The 21748-nt window shown below is 46.2% G+C and overlaps 1 protein-coding gene and 1 long non-coding RNA gene across 2 annotated transcripts in view; one reads left to right on the forward strand and one right to left on the reverse strand.

Moving 5' to 3' along the window:
• Window positions 1-10876: 10876 nt before the first annotated feature.
• Window positions 10877-13683, reverse strand: LOC143935174 (uncharacterized). The gene is made up of 2 exons (XR_013263468.1): window positions 13275-13683; window positions 10877-11693 (listed from the first exon to the last, which is right to left on the reverse strand). It is a non-coding gene; the product is annotated as an uncharacterized LOC143935174 (long non-coding RNA).
• A 6118-nt stretch (window positions 13684-19801) lies between these two features.
• The window catches only part of SLC25A10 (solute carrier family 25 member 10), a 47786-nt gene continuing 45839 nt past the window's right edge, over window positions 19802-21748 (forward strand). Inside the window, exon 1 of the mRNA XM_077458839.1 lies at window positions 19802-19969. Coding sequence (XP_077314965.1) covers window positions 19880-19969 — 90 coding nt within the window. The 5' untranslated portion in view covers window positions 19802-19879. The remainder of the gene's footprint in view (window positions 19970-21748) is intronic.

Here is a 21748-nt window from a genome sequence, read left to right on the forward strand (position 1 = left end):
TGCATACAGAATCTGGTGCCAGCTGTGCATAGTAACCAATCAGCTTTTAAGTTCAGCTTCTTCAATCAAGCATTGACAATAAAACCTGGAAGCTGATTGGTTACTATGCACCAGTTTCTGTCTGCACCAGTTTTGGTAAAGCTCCCCCGTTGAGTCCAGCTGTTTCCTGGTCATTCCTAAAACCTGAACACTCAGACGACCCCTGGAGCGCTGCGCTGTGGAGGGGGAGGGAGCGGGCGGCTCAGGCTCTCTCTCTGAGAGGCTGAGCTGGGTGCCGGTTCAGGAATGTGGGCAGAACCCGACTATATGGTCACGATGATGCTCGAGCCTGGACCGGCTCTGTGAAGTCAGCAGGCAGCGGACTTCCGCCCACTCTCTGCTGAATACGGGTCACAGGAGTGCAAAACTAACTGCACTCCTGTGATCCCGAGGAGCAGTATAGCCAAACGCGCATTTATTATTTATTTTTAAAGCACTGATCACTGTATTGGTGTCAATGGTCCCCAAAAAATGGCACTTGGTGTCAGATTTGTCCGCCGCAATGTCGCAGTCCCGCTAAAAATTGCAGATCGCTGCCATTATCAGTGAAAAAAGAAAAGTCCCTAAGGCTGGGTTCGCACTGGGGCGCTGTGCGTCCCTATTCCTCATTTCAAGGACGAATCTATGCCTGAATTTGGCCCTGAAACTGATATATATTTGGCCCCTGACTATATATATATTTTTTTTTTTTTTTTTTTTTTCTTCTTTCAAAATTTTTTTTTTTTTTTTTTTTTTTTTTTTTTTTTGTCTATAGCGCAAAAAATAAAAGGTGATCAAATACCACCAAAAGAAAACTCTATTTGTGGGGAAAAAAAATCAATTATTTTATTTGAGTACATGGTTGCAGGGCCGCGCGTTTGTCGGTTAAAGTGTTGCAGTGCCATATTGCAAAAAAAGGCCTGGTCAGGAAGTGGGTAAAACCTTCCGGGGGTGAAGTGGTTAAAGGGAGCTGACGTTTTAAAAATGAACCTCCAGAAAGGAAGAACTCAGCCATCCATGAGCAGTGGTGTCCCATATCTGGGTCCATTGTCGTGGCTCTGAGATCCAGTTTCTAAAGCAGAGTTGCCATCTGACCCGGGTGGCTTACAATTGGGGAAGCTCATGGCGGGCAGACTCCAATTCCTGTGCTGTTATTGCAGAATCCATGTTAACTTTGGGCAGTGGGTGGCAAAGCTGGAAAACGTCTAGGAAAGCATATAACTCAAAGGAAATGAAGTGGATGTGGACTCGTTGGTAGAAATGGGGGCAAATAAAACCAAACTTGCATCGGAGGTGGAGGTTTGGATGAATCCTGTAATTTCCTAAATGGCGGTAACATTTTGGTATCCTGTGTTTCAATGGGTGCCAATAATTTGTCAGCTTGTTCTTACTCCGCCCAAAACACTTGTTGATAATAGAACTATTTGTTTTGGGCTTTATGAGAAGATGTTGGGTCTGAAGGATGCTGCACGTTCGGCCAGTATAATTGGCTTTCAGGGGAAGAATCTGACCAACAAGCAGATTTAGTTGAGGAACTAGGTGTGAAATCTCCACCTCGGCCTTCCAGGTACTAGTTTTAATTGGGCTAATCTGCTTAATTTTAAAAGGCCTCACAGGTAAAGCCTTCATTAACCACTTCAGCCCCCGACCATTTTGCTGGTCAAAGACCAGACCACTTTTTGCGATTCGGCACTGCGTCACTTTAACTGACAATTGCGCGGTCGTGCGACGTGGCTCCCAAACAAAATTTACGTCCTTTTTTCCCACAAATAGAGCTTTTCGCCCCTGTGGTTTTTATTTTTTGTGCTATAAACAAAAATAGAGCGACAATTTTGAAAAAAACGCATTCTTTTTTTACTTTTTGATATAATAAATATCCCCCAAAAATATATAAAAAAAAACATTTTTTTCCCCTCAGTTTAGGCCGATACGTATTCTTCTACATATTTTTGGTAAAAAAAAATCGCAATAAGTGATTGGTTTGCGCAAAAGTTATAGCATTTACAAAATAGGGATAGTTTTATGGCATTTTTATTAATAATTTTTTTTTTTTTTTACTAGTAATGGCGGCGATCAGTGATATTTTTTTTTTTTTTTTTTGTGACTGCGACATTGTGGCTGACACATTTTTGGGACCATTGTCATTTATACAGTAATCACTGCTATGTAAATGCAGTGATTCCTGTGTAAATGACACTGGCAGTGAAGGGGTTAGCCAGTGGGTGGCAGTGTAGGGGGTTAAGTGTTCCTAGGGGTGTTACTAACTGTGGGGGGGGGTTGGGCTTTCATTTAGTGAACACTGATCTCTGCTCCAATCACATGGAGCAGAGATCAGCGTCACTAGTTGCTAGGCAGAATGGAGAAATGCTGTTGAGACGATCGCGGCGATCGAGTCTGCGGGACCTGCGACCGGACTCACGGGGGTCCCGACCGGCACGCGAGCGTGCCGGCGGCGCGATGGCAGGGCGGCATTGAAGATTGGACGTACCTGTACGCCAATATGCCTGCCCGTGCCATTCTGCCAACGTACATCGGCGTGCGCCGGTCGGGAACCGGTTAAAGTGTAACTAAAGGCAAAAATTTTGTTTTTCCCTTTAAGGGAGGAAAAGGGAGGGTTATAACCCCTGTCAGTTTATTTTCCCCATCTGTGTCCCATAGCAGAGATTTCCCTTTACTTCCTGTCCCATAGCCAAAACAGGAAGTGAGAGAAAATCCCTCCAAAGTTAGGGTATCCCAGTGTGTCTAGTGTCCCCATTGGATTTTCTATTGCGTTCACTCTCGGTGATAACAGTAAACGGGGCAAACAATGAGGGTGAATAACCCTGAAGGGGGCACAGATGGCAGTGAAAACCTGGCAGGGGTTCTAATCCCTCTCCACCTCCTGTGTCCAAAACAAAGAAATTTTTTGCCTTCAGTTACACTTTAATGTTAGACATTATGAATTCAAGCAGCACATTCTTTTTGGTATGCCCCACTGAACATAAAGAGTAACAAGTAGGGGATAATGGTCTGAAATCCCCCAAGTCAACAGAGCGAACCTAGTTTTAGTGTCTAAAATGGGATCAATCCGCTATAGTTTATTATCGGTGTTGGAGTGGTACAAAAACTGGGAGCTATTTGGGTGGAAACAAATGCCAGAGATTGTGCAGTCCAGGTTGTAGAGTCTAGCGACTGGGGTATAGATGGGGCATCCATTTATTTGGGTAGGTGGGAAGAGGGGCGGACTGAGCATTCGGGCACTTGGGCACTGCCTGAGGGCCTAGTGCCACTAAGGGGCCCAATCAGGGTTGCCAGCCTCAATAAAACCAGGGACAATATGTAAAAATCTGTGTTTTTTATTTATTTTTTTGTTTTTTTTAAATCCCAAGATTATAGCTGCCCCGCCTCTCTAGTACGTTTTTCATTGTGTGTATGTATACGGTGTGGCCCCATAGTCTCCTATTGCCCAGGGGCCCCATGAGTTGTCAGTCTGCCCCTGGGAACCTCAGAGTTCATACAGTTATTAAAAACCAAAAGACTAAGTCAGGAAGAGGCAGAGTATCCTTCATAAATAGCGCCAGTGTTTTTTACGAACGTCAAAGGGGAGATACAATTGACAATACATATTTCAAAGCAAACGGTGTAATGGATAAACGCATGGCAACCCAACTTGTCAGGTCGAAACTGACTGCAGTAAAACTATTTTTTTTGGACAAGGTACATTATGCCCTGGGCATTTGAGGAATAAAAAGACTGCACAGTGGTTTTGAGAACATTTTATCCTAAGGTATCTACAAGTTTTGAAAGTGACATGGGTTTCCTGTAGACAGATAATCGATGGTTTGTGAATGGTGATAGAGAACATAGTCAAATGTTGCCTGCCTTTTAACAGGGTCATTTATGTCCTTCTAAATTCCAGGAAATTATTTGTACGTGGATTGTCATGGAAGGTGGGAAACGGGTGGTGGTGAGGGCAAAGGCAGATCACGAGTATCCATAATGAATTCAATGATGGGACAGCATAGGTGACCTTTCAGCATTCATGTAGGTGGGTTGGGCTTGGAGATGAGAAGATCTAAGCCCTTGTACACACATCGGAATGTGTCCTATCGGACCGTGCCATCAGATAATCCGACTGTGTGTGGTATGCATCGGACTGATTCCGTCGGACCCAATTTTCCAACATGTTGGAAATATTTCCCGACCAACTGGGCCGGTCGGACATACTCCGATCATGTGTAGAGAATTTTGATCGGACCAAGTGCCACGCATGCTCAGATCAAATTCCTACATCAAAGCTATTGGCTACTAGCCTGAATGTAGTCCCATCGTAACGAAATTACGTCATCGCGTTCTGAAAGATCGGATTTTTCGCCAACTTTGTCCGACCGCGTGTATGCAACAGTTTCGGACAAAATCCGACGGGCAAAATCCGACGGATTTGGTTGTGGAAATCTCCAACCGTGTGTACAGGGACTAAAACTAAACCAACCGGCAACAAAGGGGTAGAGGCGAGGATAAAGACAGATCAAGAGTATCTGCACTTACTTCAATGGTGGGACATCATAGGTGCCTGACCTTGCAGCTGCCATGTAGATGCTTGGGTTTGGAGAAGAGTATCGGAGACTAAAACAACCAGAAACAAAGGGCTGGAGATGAGGACAAAGGCAGATTAAGAGCATCTTCAATGGTGAGAAGGCATGGGTGCCTGACCATGTAGATGGTTGGAATTGGAGATGAGAGTATCTGAAAATACAACAACCTGTACAGAAAACAGGAACATCAACAGCCACCACCAGACGGGAGAATAGATGGGCGGCTCCCAGACCCAAAAGTCCAGTCAAGCGATGTTTGGGGTACAAGGTAGTCCAAAACCAGATGGTCTGCGATGATGGTATCTTGTAGAAAATGGAAAACCTGATCCCTGTCCAAGAATAGAATGGAGACAAGTGAAGCTGTAGAATGTCACCCCTAATGGGGGGTAGGCATAATTCACTGTGATGGATGCCTAAGGTCTCTCCATATATGGTAGGTATTACTGTGATGAAATGTGGGGCCACTTTAGGCCAGATGCTAATAGACAATCTGTGAGTAATGGAACAATGAGCAGCAATAAAGCCAACAAGTCTAGCAAAGAAATATTGAGATGGTGTGTTGAATACAGAGCAGTGGTCTTCAAACTGCGGCTCCTTACTTGCTTTTACCTGCCCTTGAGGCATTATTCCCCTCGCTGTCAGCAACAGTGGGGCATAGTTCCTGCCACTGAAACTGACACCAACAATGGTACACTATTTCTTCCATTGTTACCAGTGATGGGGCACTATTCCTCCCATTGATTTCAGTGATGGGGTACTATACCTCCAATTGACATCAATGATGGGGCACTATTCCTCCCGTTGATACAAATGATGGGGCACTGTTCCTCCCACTGATACCAATGATGGGACACTATTCATCCCGTTTATACCAATGATGGGGCACTATTCCTCCTGTTGATACCAATGATGGGGCACTGTTCCTCCCACTGATACCAATGATGGGACCCTATTTCTCCCATTGATACCAATGATGGGGCAATATTGATGCCAATGATGGGGCACTATTCCTCCTCTTGACACCAATGATGGGGCACTGTTCCTCCTACTGACACCAACAATGGGGCACTATTCCTCCCACTGACACAAAAATGGGGCACTATTCCTCCCACTGACACAAAGATGGGGCACTATTCCTCCATTGACACCAAAGATAGTGCGCTATTCTTCCCACTGATACTTATGATGGGGCATTAGTTATCCCATGGATATCAACAAAGGGGCACTATTATTTTCCTAATACCAAATATGGGGCACTATTCCTCCCACTGACACCAACAATGGGGCACTATTCCTCCCATTAATACCAATAAAGGGGTACTATTACTCCCCCTACTACCAATGATGGGGCACCATTCCTCCCACTGATACCAGGGAAGGGGCACTATCCCCCCCCCCCCATAACAATGATGGGGCATTGTTTACTCCCACCGGCTCCAGTCTGTCCTTAATGTTTGAAGGACAGTAATCTGGCCCTTTGTTTAGAAGGTTTGGAGATCCCTGATATAGGATAGAGTTCAGGCCTTGGGCTGATCTCTGACCAATTCTTAGTTGATGAGAAAGGGTCCGAGGTCAGGAAATATAACCTTCAGGGGCCGCGTGGAAAGAATATTGGAACTTAAATTGTTGGAGGTGTTTCTTGATGACGTGAAACTTGGCTCTGGTTTTCATTTTCTTGGAAGAAGTCTGAAAACGGTATCACCATTAAACGAGATTTACCTAGGTCACGAGCCTTGCGGTGTATAGAATCTTTGTTCCTGTAGTTTACTGGGTGGGTTAGAAGGGGTCTCGGTGGGTTTCCAGAAGGAAGAAGGCAAGTAGAGAACAAGTAGGACTAGACTGTCCTTACCAATGGTGGTAAGCAGCCACTGTTTAATGAATTCTGAAGGACTGGCACCTTCTGCATCTAACATCAATGAAATAGAAGTCGAAAAGCCTGGTTCCCATATCAGGCTTATCGAAAACAGAGGTGAGCTAAAGGACTATTACAGTACATGTAGAAATGTTAATAACCAATTGTTTAAACCAAAGTAAAATACAAATAAAATGTATTCAAGTGATAAAATCATTTGACAATATACAGACTGGTACAGGTGGTGACGTATTTCTACTAGTTTCGCTCTAAATGAGCTTCTTCAGGAAATACATACATCTGTAAAAAAAACGTAAGTGTAATAAATTAAATAGAAAAAGACGATAATCATTTAGGGTACATTGTAAAAGAAGTAAAGGGGAACGAGTATATAACGCAGAATGTGGCTCTTACCCCCATCGGTGTACTACCGCAGCACCTGAAGGGCCCCGGGAGTGTCTCCCCCGGCGACTGCGGGGGTATTAGAACTTAATTTAATATAATTCAACATCCTATTTCTCCACTTAGATATTGGTCTGTCTGTTTCTAATACCCGTCGGGAAGACCGTTCGTGTGTACGCAGCATAAGAGTTACAGCAACACCTAGAAAGGAATCAGCAAGCCCTTCATTATGTCATAAATCTGCCTATTGAGATGGAGTGAGACATGACCGGAGCTTGGCAAAGGTTGCAAACTGGACAATTACCTCAACTACCACATTAGTGAAGTCTCCAGGGAAAGTAAGTTTCATTTCTTTACAAAGGAAGTCTGGGGCAGCTGAGTTTATTCCAAATATACATTTTATTTTACAAATCCAACGCGTTTCGGGGGCCACATTCCCCCTTCATCAGCAGCTGGTTGAAGCCATTTCTGAACTGTTCTATAGTCTTCAGTAAAGTAGTCTTACACCCTAAAGCCCTGTACACGCGATCGGACTTTCCGACGGGAAATGTTGGATGTGAGGTTGGCGGACAATCCCACCGTGTGTACGCTCCATCGGACAATTGTTGTCGGACTTTCCGTGGACAAATGTTGGCTAGCATGTTCTCAAATTTTCCGTGGACAAATGTCTGTTGTCGGACTTTCCGAGCGTGTGTACACAAGTCCATCGGACAAAAGGCCAAAGTACAAACACGCATGCTCGGAAGCAAGGAGGAGCCAGAAGCGGACGGTCTTGTAAACTAGCGTTCGTAATGGAGAATTAACATTCGTGACGCGGCAAATTCTGAAATCTCCAAACGCAGCGCACAATTCTCTTCTTCTTTAATGGGATAATAATGAAGCTGCTTTGCTGGTGATACTGATGGAGTTATTGCAAACAAATTTTCAAAGGCTTTTTTTTCTAGTGATATCAAGAATAATATTATTATGCTTTTTAATTTTTTTTTATTTGGACAAGTTACCACAAGACCATTATCTCGTAGTTTTTTAAGAACAAAGATAAAACTATGTTGGTTTCCTTTGTTAATTTTACATTGTATTTTTTTTAAATGTAACTGCCGACTCCCAAACTGTCATTTGAAGTAAAACACACAGCCAAGTATTATTCTACTCAATCTTTTTTATTGTGCAAAAAAAAATAAAAAAATTAGACATGCTATCTGCCAATAGAACTTAATCAAAAAGTACATTCTATGCATCCAAAAATATAGAAAATATAACAAATCAAATCATTATTTAACCAAAAAAATAATGTCAAAGCAATAAATATGTAAACAAGGCATTTCCCCCGTTCTGCCTTATGACATGACAGAGATCACTGCCCCCCCTGTCATCGGGAGCAGTGATCGTTGTCATGTGAGTGGAAGCCCATCCCCCCACAGTTAGAATCACTCCCTAGGACACACTTAACCCCCTTCATCGCCCCCTAGTGTTTAATCCCTTCCCTGCCAGTGTCATTTATATGGTAATCAGTGCATTTTTATAGCACTGATCTCTGTATAAATGACAATGGTCCCAAAATAGTGTCAAAAGTGTCCGATGTGTCCGCCATAATGTCACAGTCACAATAAAAATCGCAGATCACCGCCATTACTAATAAAAAAAAAATAATAATAATGCCATAAAACTATCCCCTATTTTGTAGACGCTATAACTTTTGCGCAAACCAATAAATATACGCTTATTCCAAATTTTTCTAACCAAAAATATGTAGAAGAATAAGTATCCGCCGAAACTGAGAAAAAAAAATATTTTTTTTATATATTTTTGGGGGATGTTTATCATAGCAAAAAGTTAAAAATTTTGTGTTTTTTTCAAAATTGTCGCTCTTTTTTTGTTTATAGCGCAAAAAAAAAAAAGCAGAGGTGATCAAATACCACCAAAAGAAATTTCTTTTTTTCACAAGAAAACCAAAAGAAATCTCTATTTGTGGGGAAAAAAAAAGGACGTCAATTTTGTTTGGGTGCAGCGTCGCACGACCGCGCAATGGTCAGTTTAAAGCGACGCAGTGCCGAATCACAAAAAGTGCATCTGGTCAGGAAGGGGGTAAAATCTTCCGGGGGGGGCTGAAGCGCTTAACAGGCCTCCCCAAGGCAACCAATCCTTAAAATATACTTTTTATTTTCCCACACTGCAACGAACGGAAATTCTGATTGCTTGAACTGGAGGTAAACAACGCTATTTTGCACAACACCCTCTGGAAACAATATTGTTTTTCTGTAAATTACCAAAGAATCTCGTAGCCTGAAGGCCGTGGTGCTGAGTGCGTGTTGGAAAAAAAAAAAAAAACATGACCTACCTCCGGCCTTATTTTTAGTTTGACAAACTTTCGTTTTTTGTCAAAACATATTTATCACAAAAAAAAAAAACAGGTTTGCACAGTCGCCGTTCTGCACATCTCAAAGTGGCTCGGTCAGTTCAGCGCTGACCTCTAATCCAGAGCTTGCAGGGAACGAGCCATCCCGCTCTACAGCCCTTCTACCTCTGATCAATAAACTTCAGCAGCAAAACACATTTTGCAAGAAAGAATGCTGTTTTTCTCTGCTGTACAGAGGTTGCAAAATATGTTTTTTTAAACATTTTTTTTTTAAAGCGTACCTGTTATCTCTGACTGCTCGTGATCACACGTACAGATGAAAAGATAAGACCTGCATTGTGTCAGTTGGCAGTCCTTTTGGAATAGTCCTTGTCATATACTCACCACTGAACACATGTAGGCCATCTGTAGCAATTTGAGACACCTAAGCAGAAATATCAGCCAGAGAATTAGCATTTCTGGATTTATTGGAGTGTAAGATTTTGAGACACACACACACACACACACACACACACACACACACACACACACACACACACACACACACACACACACACACACACACACACACACACACACACACACACACACACACACACACACTGCCCCCCTCCCTCACTTCTCCTTATGTCATTAGACTGCTTCAGATGGAAGTAAAAAACCCTCATAAGATTGGCACCAAAAGCCATCACAGGACCTCTGTCATTGTAGTATCTTTTCTACCCTCCTTATACAGCTCCTTTTTTTTTTTACTTTTTGCCCCAGAACTTAAAATAGTTTTCAGGTCTCAGGGAACCCCTACTAAAACAACATTTTTGGGAGTCAATGAGAAAAATGGCCCTTACATTCATGGCATTGGGGAGAATTTCCCTTGCATTGGGGGTCAGTGGGAAAAATGCCACTTACATTGGGGTTAGTAGGAAGATTGTCCCCTATATTGGTGGTCAGTGGGAAGAATATCCCTTGCATTGATGAGAAGTGGGAAAAATGCCCCTTATATTGTTGATCAGTGGGAAGAATTCTCCTTACATTGAAGGTAAGTGAGAAGAATGCTCCTTACATTGAGGATCAGTGGGAAGAATTCTCCTTACATTGGTGATCAATGTGAAGAATGCTCCTTACATTGAAGGTAAGTGAGAAGAATGCTCCTTACATTGAGGATCAGTGGGAAGAATGCCCCTTACGTTGGTGATCAATGGGAAGGATGCTCCTTACATTGGTGGCCAGTGGGGAGAATGTCCCTTACATTGATGGTCACTGGGAAGAATGTTCCTTACATTGGTGGCGATTGGGAAGAACGTCACTTATTGATAACAAGAAATAAGAACATCCCTTACATTGGTGGTCACTGGGAAGACTGTCCCTTACATTGGCCAGTGGGAAGAATGCCCCTCTTACAGTGGTGGTGGTCAGAATTTCACCTGCACAGAAACCTAAAAAATGAATTGGTTTCATGTGTCAAGTAGTGTTGGTCCTGAAATTATGCAAGCGCCACCAAATGGAGGATCAATTTTGCAGGTTCCAGAGAACGCTTGTTGAGAATGGCTGATCTGGGGGCTGGTTCATAAATTCCCTTGTAAAAAAAAATAACAAAGAAGAACCTCTGGAAAAAAAAAGTAAGTCACATCAAAATGTACAAAGTACAATAACTCAAAGTACGGACTCACTAAAATAGACTGTCCTATTCCTTTATTGGATTTAGGATAGTGCAGGCTCACTTGATAATTGATATAACCCCAGACAATACAATCTCATATAATCTTTGAGATAATTGTCACTTCAAAAGTCATTTTAATATTTATACATCTGCAGCTTGCATTTACAAAAAAAAATCCCCGGTGTTCCTGCCATGAAGGTCTTCTTCAGTTCTTCAGACACTTCCTATTATAGGGCGACAATGATTTCTTTCTGCCTCCCAATAAGCTCCTGCATTGTCACCTTGTCAAATGGGCTTCTGATGGAGACTACAAGAGGCCCGTCCAACACAGATATGGACCACTGTTGTCACCATTAGGAAACCTACCCTGGGAAATGCCAAGCAGCCAAGGTGCGTGTAATACCACATACACACGACTGTACTTTTTGACAGCAAAGGTCAGACGTAACGAGTCCGTCGGACAATTTGATCGTGTGTGGGCTCCATCGGACTTTTGCTTGCCAAAAATCCAGTGGACTTTAGAAATAGAACATGTTTTAAATTTTCCCACCGGAACTCCGCCGGACCGAGAAATCCGTTCGTGTGTATGCTAGTCCAACGGACAAAAGCCGACGCTAGGGCAGCTATTGGCTACTGGCTATGAACCTCCTTATTCTAGTTCGGTCGTACGTCATCACATTCGAATCCGTCGGACTTTGGTGTGATTGTGTGTGGCCAAGTCCGTTCATTCGGAAAGTCCGTCGGAACTCCGCCAAAAGTCAGTTGGACCTAGTCCCTCGAAAAGTCCGGTCGTGTGTACACGGCATTAGGGTTTAGATTTTCTTTAACTTCCACCTGCAGTAGGAAACAGAAGAGTGAAAGCCGACAATGGGAAGGAACTTGTCCCAGTTGCTAAGCTGCAGTTGAAATGCTTGGCATTTTAGGTCAGCCCACTGCACAGCCAGCAGTCTATGAAACCCCTTTTTGTCCCCACAGTGACCGAGAGGAACCTGCCAAGTCATGCTGCCAATTTACACCCAGCATTGAGATCATTGTCACCACAGTGCTGTACAAATGCAAACTTTTTGGGCTAATTCTGCAGATGAAAGAGTACCGCATGTTCCTTACCCAGCAATCACTGGTCTATATGAGGCTTTTCAAGTCACCAATACTGTCACCTGTGATTGATAGCTATCACCCTATAGGCAGTGTGATACTGAGGAAGTTAACTCAATGGTGTAGGCAGAGCTTGTTAGAAAGTTCACACCAACCAGAAAGTGAATTTTTAGGGCTTGATGGCCCGCTTTTATTTAAAAATTAAGCAAAGTTCCTTACATAAGGATTTCCTGCACTGGAGTCATCGCTTCACATACACAAAAATTTATGAGGACCAGCCTCTTGGCTCACTCCTGCAGCACCTATGCCAAGGCCTCAGTCTCAGGACTCTGGTAGGGTCCCACAGAACCTCTTACACAGCCTCTCTTTGTTCATGTGCCTCTCTCTCAGCTCTACCAGTTTTCTGCACTCTCTCAGTCCTCTAGACTCCTCTGGGTCGCTCAGTCATCTTGACCCTCCTGGTCCTTTAAACTCACTCAGTTGTCTCTACTCTCTCGGTCCCCTGGACTCACTCAGTCCTCTAGACTCACTTGGTCGTCCTGACTCCCTTAGTCCGCTAGACTCACTCAGTTGTCTTGACTTTCTCAGTCCTCTGTACTCACTCAGTCATCTCAAATCCCTCAGTCCTATCAACTCGCTCAGTCGCCTTGACTCTCTTAATCCTCTAGACTCACTCAGGCATATCCACTCTCTCAGTCCTCTGGACTCACTCAGTCAACTCAACTCTTAGTCCTCTAGACTCACTCAGTCATCTTGACTCGCTTAGTCCTCTGGACACGCTCAGTCTCATGGACTCGCTCAGTCCTCTGGAATCGCTCAGTCCCCTGGACACTCTCAGTCCCCTAGACACTCTCAGTCCCCTGGACACTCTCAGTCCCCTGGACACTCTCAGTCCCCTGGACACTCTCAGTCCCCTGGACACGCTCAGTCCTCTGGACCTGTTCAGTCTTCTGGACATGCTCAGTCTCGTGGACTCGCTCAGTCCTCTGGCCACGCTCAGTTGTCTTGACTCTCTTAGTCCTCTAGACTCACTCGGTCGTCTTCACTCCCTTAGTCCACTAGACTCACTCAGTTGTCTTGACTTTCTCAGTCCTCTGTACTCACTCAGTCATCTCAAATCCCTCAGTCCTCTGGACTCGCTCAGTCGCCTTGACTCTCTTAGTCCTCTAGACTCGCTAAGTCATATCCACTCTCTCAGTCCTCTGGACTCGCTCAGTTGTCTTGACTCTCTTAGTCCTCTAGACTCACTCGGTCATCTTGACTCTCTTAGTCCCCTAGACTCACTCAGTCCTCTCGACTCCCTTATTCCTCTAGACTCACTCAGTTGTCTTGACTTTCTCAGTCCCCTGGACTCGCACAGTCATCCTGACTCGCTCAGGCGTCTTGACCCTCTTAGTCCTCTAGACCCGCTCGGTCAGCATGGAACTTGAGTAGAACAGAAATGTGTCCTTACCGGAGTTGTGAACTATGCCCAAACCTGTGACTATAAAGGCTGTGCACACCTAGCTGAGAAATCCCTGACCTGGATAATTGAGCTCCTTCACAGACGGATGTTATATATTTACAATAGTAGTTAAAATGTATCTACTTGGTTGGAGTATTCTTAATTACAAACCACCTGAGCATATTTAGTTACATTGTTGTAGCAGGTTTGTCTACAACACTGTTAAAAGTCTGCAGTGTTCCTATTGGGTATTTTCACCACATATAAATCACAATAGTTTGTTTGCTTTTAGTTTGAACTTTACTGAAAGCGGAGTTCCACCGAAAAAGTGGAACTTCCGCTCATTTTATTCCTCTCCCCCCCCCCCCCTCCGTTGCCACAATTGGCACCTTTCAGGGGGGAGGGGGGTGCATATATCTATATAATACAGGTATCTGCACCCACTTCTGGGAATAGCCTCCCGCGGGAGTCACGCCCCTTCCCGCAGCCCCCCGCTGTCTCCTGGAAAACACACAGGTCCCAGAAGATAGCGGAGACCACTTGCGACGCGCAGCGCAACTTGCGCATGCGCACTAGGGAACCGGGAAGTGAAGCCGCAACGCTTCACTTCCTGATTCCCTCAATGGGAATGGCGGCGGCAGCAGCCAAGAGCCGAGTGATTGCTCGGCTTCCGACATCGCTGGACCCCGGGACAGGTAAGTGTCCATTTATTAAACGTCAGCAGCTGCAGTATTTGTAGCTGCTGATATTTAATATATATATATATATTTTTTAGATGGACTCCCTCTAAGTTTGAATTTAGTCTCGGACACATAGAGGTTGATTTACTAAAACTGGATAGTGGAAAATCTGGTGCAGCTGTACCTAGAAACCAATCAGCTTCCAGGCGTTTTTTTTTTTTTTTGTCAAAGCTTAAAGGGGAAGTAAACCCTGATGGGTTTACTTCCTCTTTGTCTCCCTGCATAAATATAATATGCATTGCATAGTAGCCCATTATGTGTCACTTACCTGACACAGGAGCCAGCGATGTCACCGCTGTCCCCTGTAGTCCGGAGCCTCCATCTTCTTCTGGGTATCGCTGCTCCGGCCACTCACAGCGCTGGAGCAGCGATGACGTCACTCCCGCGCATGCACACGGGAGCCGCCACTAACGGCGCCTGCATGCCTCTGTCTACAGCTGTGACTGTCTCTTAGTAAATATCTCCTAAACCGTGTAGGTTTAGGAGATATTCCTTGGACCTACAGGTAAGCCTGAATCTAGGCTTACCTGTAGGTCAAAGTGGTTTGTAAGGGTTTACAACCACTTTAAAGCGGATTTCCACTCTTACATTTTTTTTTTTTTTACATAACCACAGAGCTTTAATCCTATAAAGAAACATTTGGAGGATTTCTTTTTTTATTTAAATGCTTACCAGAAACGCCCTGTTGCTATGTAGTGTTCCTAATCTGCCACTTCCTGGTCCGCGGCGCTCCTCCTCACTTCCTCCCTCGCCTGTGCTCCTGGGAGTCTGTGATCAAAAAATCATGTTATTTCCCGACAGGAAATTACATGATTTAAGGTGGTTGCCATAAAAACGTGGCGGGACCTTCCTCCGTTACCGCCCTGTTGTTATGGCAACTTAAAAAAAAATCGGTGCTACGGCCACCAGAGAATCGCGCATGCGCGATATTGAGAGGTGCATGCTCTTCACCAGCGCTAATCCCGCATATGGTATCGATTGGGCTTCACATGCCCACAATCATTATGGCAACGGCCAGAAGTTGTGAGTATAAAATAAATATATTATCAACATCCACTAGCAAACATATAAAATCGTTATTTATGATAATAATGCATTATGCGCGAAAACATGAAAAAAAAAAAAAAAAAGTGGCTGTAAATACTCTTTAACGGCAGTGCATACACTGATCAGCCATAACATTATGACCACTAACAGGTAAAGGGAATATCTTATTACAGTGGCATCTGAAAATTGGTGGGATGTATTAGGCAGGACATGTTGTCCACAGTGGCAGCTGGTGAATTCTTCTTTTGGGGGGGGGGGGGGGGCGGTAAACAAAACCCCCCCTCCTGGCGGCGTGGCGCAGTGACCCCCCCCCCTCAATGCGTGCCCAGGTGGTCCAGCACGGCACTCATAGGTGTGCGCACAGGGTGTGCCCCAGGTGTGCCTAGGCACACCCTAATCACCACGTGTGGCGCCAATTCCCCCTACTGCCCTGTGCCCACCCCCTAAAGCACTCCTGCTTCCATCCTCTTCCGGCTGCTGTGTTTATTTTGCTTTAAGTGGAGCTCCACCTGATTTTAACATAATATCTCAAGCGGATTTAATACATGTCATCATTCAAAAACTGAAGGGTTTTTTTTTTTTTTTTTTTTTTTTTCTACAGTACCTTTTTTTTTCTTGTGATGTTGTCTATTTCCTGTCTATGGTGATCTCGGATATGGGCGGGGATAGTGCGGATATTTCGCAATATCCTCTATCCGCACTGTCTCCTGGGAGCTTGTGTCATAGTTCCCAGGAGTCAGTGGAGCGGCCTGGTGATAGATATCTTTTGTTTCTTTTGTTACTTGCACAGCTCCGTTGCCATCACAACGGGGCGGGATTTCCGATGACGCTGCCCGTTGCGATGGCAACCCGAGCTGTTGACGGCGCTCCTATTTACTGTTACTGCGCATGCGCAGTATCGGGGATACAATGCGCAGTGCATGCTGGTCGATTAGCGGTACTGTATCCCGGAAGAGGACGCCTGTGGGCTTCACATACCCACAGGCAAGATGAGACCCGGCTACAACAATTAAAACTTGATATTAGAATAGAAAACGGACATCTTTAACCCTGAAAACATGCAACAAGTGAGCTATAAGTTTTAAGGACATAATCGTTGATGTTGTATCAAAAAAAAAAAAACGTTTAGGGCAGTGGAACCCCGCTTTCAGTCTGTGAAGAACAGGAAGCTGTTCAGTACAGAGCTCCTCCCATTTATTCACTGGCCAGTGCAGCTGAGACTGCAGAGCAAGGGGCTGAGGAATCTCTGTCCTCAATCCCTTTCTTTGTCTCGAAAGTGAGACATCAGGGGTCTGTTTTGACCTCTGATATTTCGCCAAAGCCCCCCCCCCCCCCCCCCAATAAAATTGTAAAAAAATAATCAAATAATAAAAATAAAAAAACCCACTGCCATACTGGCGAAGTCCATGGTGCGGAGTCAGCATACGTCTTTGCATCACTTCCGGCCACAGGCGCTAGTGTCCGCATTACATGCTTGTTTTGGTTTAACTGACTGTGAGTACCGTTCCAGATTTTTATGCAATAAAATAGTTGAATACAGAATTACACTATTGGGACCCCTCTCTTTTTTATGGCATTTGGTACATGATGGGACTACTTTTAAATCATTGTGGACGGGATAGTCTCTAAAGTGCTGCACAGTGGCATATAATGCCCAGGAGGGGGGAACTTTCCGCTGAGTGCGACCACAACAGGAGCGCGCATAAAACACGCCGCGATGTGATCACCTTTTGGAATGGGAATTAGATCAGCGTTGTTTCTTCACTGGCACAAGAGCACTTTATTGACTTTATTTTTATTTCTATTTTTGTAACGATTTTATTTATTGATTTTTGTACTATTGAATCGCACTATATTTTTTAGATCACCAGTGATTAATTGGCTTGCAGCATTATATTGATTTTTTGCTATTATATTTAACACGTCTATTTTTATTTTTTTTATTAACCATTATATGTTTATATGTGTTTAATTTTCACTTTTATTTTCATTATAATATTGTGGATGTAAATTATGTAGAAGGATAGCTATGCACAATCTAATGAGTATTAAATTATACTTATAGATGTTTTATTGAGTCGCAATTTATCATCATCACCCGTCACTTTTTATTATTTATTATTTAAGTGGGCCTGACCCTTTCCACATACTCACCAAAATGCATTGAAAGGAACCCAAAAGCATTAAAATGCATTAGTGTGAATGGAGCCTGTCAGGGCAGAAAAACAAATGTCCAATGTCTGTAAATTGTGTGACTGACAGCTCAGTGCCCTTTATTATTTATTTGTATTATTCTTATTGATGTGACATTGTATATATGATCTGTTATTACCAGTCACTGATGTTTCACCCCTTCCCACCTCACCACTGGGCATTAACCCCTTCCCACCTCATCCCCGGGCATTAACCCCTTCCCACCTCACCCCCTGGGCATTAACCCCTTCCCATCTCACCCCCGACATTAACCCCTTCCACCCCATCCCCGGGCATTAATCCCTTCCACCCCATCCCGGGCATTAACCCCTTCCACCTCATCCCCGGGCATTAACCCCTTCCACCTCACCCCCCGGGGCATTAACCCCTTCCACCCCATTCCCGGGCATTAACCCCTTCCACCCCATTCCTGGGCATTAACCCCTTCCCACCTCATCCCCCGGGCATTAACCCCTTCCCCCCATCCCCCGGCATTAACCCCTTCCTACCTCACCCCCGGGACATCAACCCCTTCTTCCCCATTCCCGGGCATTAACCCCTTCCCACCTCACCCCGGGGCATTAACCCCTTCCACCCCATCCCGGGCATTAACCCCTTCCTACCTCACCCCCCGGGACATTAACCCCTTCCTACCTCACCCCCGGGACATTAACCCCTTCCACCCCATTTCCGGGCATTAACCCCTTCCCACCTCACCCCGGGGCATTAACCCTTTCCCACCTCACCCCCAGGCATTAACCCCTTCCACCCCATCCCCGGGCATTAACCCCTTCCTACCTCACCCCCGGGGCATTAACCCCTTCCCACCTCACCACTGGGCATTAACCCCTTCCCATCTCACCCCCGGCACTAACCCCTTCCCACCTCACCCCCTGGGCATTAACCCCTTCCCACCTCACCCCCGGCATTAACCCCTTCCCAACTCATCCCCGGGCATTAACCCCTTCCACCCCATCCCCGGGCATTAACCCCTTCCACCTTATCCCTGGGCATTAACCCCTTCCCACCTCACCCCCGGGCATTAACCTTTTCTCACCTCACCCTCGGGCATTAACCCCTTCCCACCTCACCCCTGGCATTAACCCTTTCCCACCTCACCCCCGGGACATTAACCTCTTCCCACCTCACCCCCTGGCATTAACCCTTTCCACCTCACCCCCGGGCATTAACCCCTTCCCACCTCATCCCCGGGGCATTTACCCATTCCACCCCATTCCCGGACATTAACCCCTTCCCACCTCATCCCCCGGGCATTAACCCCTTCCACCCCATCCCCGGGCATTAACCCCTTCCACCTTATCCCTGGGCATTAACCCCTTCCCACCTCACCCCCGGGCATTAACCTTTTCTCACCTCACCCTCGGGCATTAACCCCTTCCACCTCACCCCTGGCATTAACCCTTTCCCACCTCACCCCCGGGCATTAACCCTTTCCCACCTCACCCCCGGGCATTAACCCCTTTCCACCTCATCCCCCGGGCATTAACCCCTTTCCACCTCATCCCCCGGGCATTAACCCATTCCCACCTCATCCCCGGGGCATTAACCCCTTCCCATCTCACCCCCGGGCATTAACCCCTTTCCACCTCATCCCCCGGGCATTAACCCATTCCCACCTCATCCCCGGGGCATTAACCCCTTCCCATCTCACCCCCTGGCATTAACCCCTTTCCACCTCATCCCCCGGGCATTAACCCCTTCCACCCCATCCCCGGGCATTAACCCCTTCCTACCTCACCCCCGGGACATTAACCCTTTCCCACCTCACCCCTGGCATTAACCCTTTCCCACCTCATCCCCGGGACATTAACCCCTTCCCACCTCACCCCCGGGCATTAACCCTTTCCCACCTCACCCCCGGGCATTAACCCCTTCCCACCTCCCCCCCGGGCATTAACCCTTTCCCACCTCACCCCCGGGCATTAACCCTTTCCCACCTCACCCCCGGGCATTAACCCCTTCCCACCTCCCCCCCGGGCATTAACCCTTTCCCACCTCACCCCCGGGCATTAACCCTTTCCCACCTCACCCCCGGGCATTAACCCCTTCCCACCTCACCACTGGGCATTAACCCCTTCCTGCACTCCCATTGCTGGCAGATACACACAACCTCTCCAATATAGGAAGCACAAAACTGGCGACCCCGGACAATACTGCCAGCCCATCACCGGGCACCCTCCTACACCCCCCCACTGCCCTTTCACCCACTTCCAGCCCGCACAGACCTGCACCGCAGCACGTGTACTCCTCCCCCCTCCTCTCCCCTCCCCCGGGCCCACCGCACCTCCCCGTCGCCGCTTTAAGACGGCCGCGTCTCGTGGTTTGGCCAGCGCTGGCTGGGCGGGGCCTCGCCTCGCGCTGCTCCTCGATTGGTTCCCCCCGGCTCCTCTCGTTCTCCCGGGCACGGCTCCGCCCCCGGCCCTTGGTCTGTGCAGAGCGCCCGGATCCGGGAGAGAGGAGAGAAGAGCCCCGGGGGGGAGATGGCGGAGCGGAGGGTGTCACGGTGGTACTTCGGGGGCCTGGCCTCCTGCGGGGCGGCCTGCTGTACACACCCGCTGGACCTGCTGAAGGTGAGAGAGAGAGAGAGCCGGGCTGTGTGTGCGGGGCGGAGGACATCCTACAACACGTGTGTGTCATATGTGTGTATATGTGTATGTCATCCGTCAAATATGTGTGTGATCTGTCATATATGTGTGATTGCACAGACATGATGTCAGAGGACATGTCATACATATGGGACCCTTCATGTCTGCAGCACTCTGATCTATACTGCAACCTGTCATCACCATACATGGGGGGCATGAGTGTTTCATCATCACCATCACCATCATCATCCAATCTATATCTGATCTCTGCAATTCTCTGATACAATGACCCCTATGCAGCACTCTGATCTCTACTGCAACCAGAGACCAGTGTGCACAGGGAGCATGAGTGCTATAATATAGAAATCTATCCCATTCTGTGCAATGACACCAGTACAGTGAGGGGGGCTGCATGGTTGCCAGAGGAGGAGGAGGAGGAGGAGGAGGGGGTATTGGATATGTGGTTTGCAGTTGGAAAATGGCGGACCAGGATTAGGAGAAACGTCACCGGAGACTAGGAGGAGGGTGAGGAGGGCAAGATGGGAGTGGGATGTCCATGAGCGCCCATGTCTAGTGGCCCTGGAGTTTTATGTCAACCTGTGGGTGCAGGAGATGATGGGTGCAGTAGTTGGGAGAGGGTGATATGTGCATTCTGAGGGGTAGAGTAAGGATAATTTGAGGATAGAAGACGCGAATGTGAGAAGGAAGAGAAGAAGCATGTTAGTGGATGGAGAGTGGGAATCTGGCTTCATATATAATGTCAAATGCTGGTTTGCTTGTCGTCCTTCAGTGTGGCGCAGAGTTCTTGTTGTATCGTCATCCAGCTTTCATGATTATTGACACCAATACAGCACTCTGATCTCTCCTACAACCCGTCATCACCATACATGGGGGGGGGGGGGGGGGCAAGTGTTATAATATAATACATTCTGTATCTGATCTCTGCAATTCTCTAATCCAGCAATTCTCAACCAGGGTTCCTCCAGAGGTTGTAGGGGTTCCTCAAGCATTGGGCCATTTCTGCCTCTCAGATAAGTTCCCACTGACACCATTGATCTTTTTAACTATCTGTAAGGAGGGAATTCTTCCCAATGACCACAAGTATAAGATCATTCTTCCCACTGACCATCACACTAATGTATCATGGGTTGTAGAACCAGGGGCGGAATGACCATTGGGCCACTCGGGCATTGGCCGAGGGCCCTGTGCCACTAGGGGGCCCCATCAGGTTTGCCAGCCTCAGTAAAACCAGGGACAGTATGTAAGAAAAAAAAAACAACACAGATTTTTTACATCTGTCTCTGAAATGTCCCTTACCAACATCCTTTTGGTCTAAAAATGCTGAGATTATAGCTGCCCCACCTCTCCAGTACCTTCTCAGCCAATAGATACATGTCTGTGTATACTGTGTGGCCCCATAATCTCCTATTGCCCGGGGGCCCCATGAGTTGTCAGTCCGCCCCTGTGTAGAACTCTAATTTTTAGCAGGGGTTCTCTGAGACCAGAGAACTATTTCAAGGGTTCCTCTGTGTTGAAAAGGTTGAGAAAGGCTGCACTAATACAATGACAAATATGCAGCGCTCTGATCTCTACTGCCACCTGTCATCCTCATAAATGGGACACATGTGCTACGTTCAGGAAAACCTTGGATTGTGAGCGTAATAAGTTCCGGAAACATGCTTGTAATCCAAAGCACTCTTATATCAAAGCGAATTTCCCCATAAGAAATAATGGAAACTCAACAAATCCGTCCCACAACCATTT

This window comes from Lithobates pipiens, unplaced genomic scaffold, assembly GCF_037356315.1.
Source record: "Lithobates pipiens isolate NorthernLeopardFrog02 unplaced genomic scaffold, aLitPip1_a1.2 Scaffold_28, whole genome shotgun sequence".
Taxonomy (NCBI): Eukaryota; Metazoa; Chordata; class Amphibia; order Anura; family Ranidae; genus Lithobates; species Lithobates pipiens.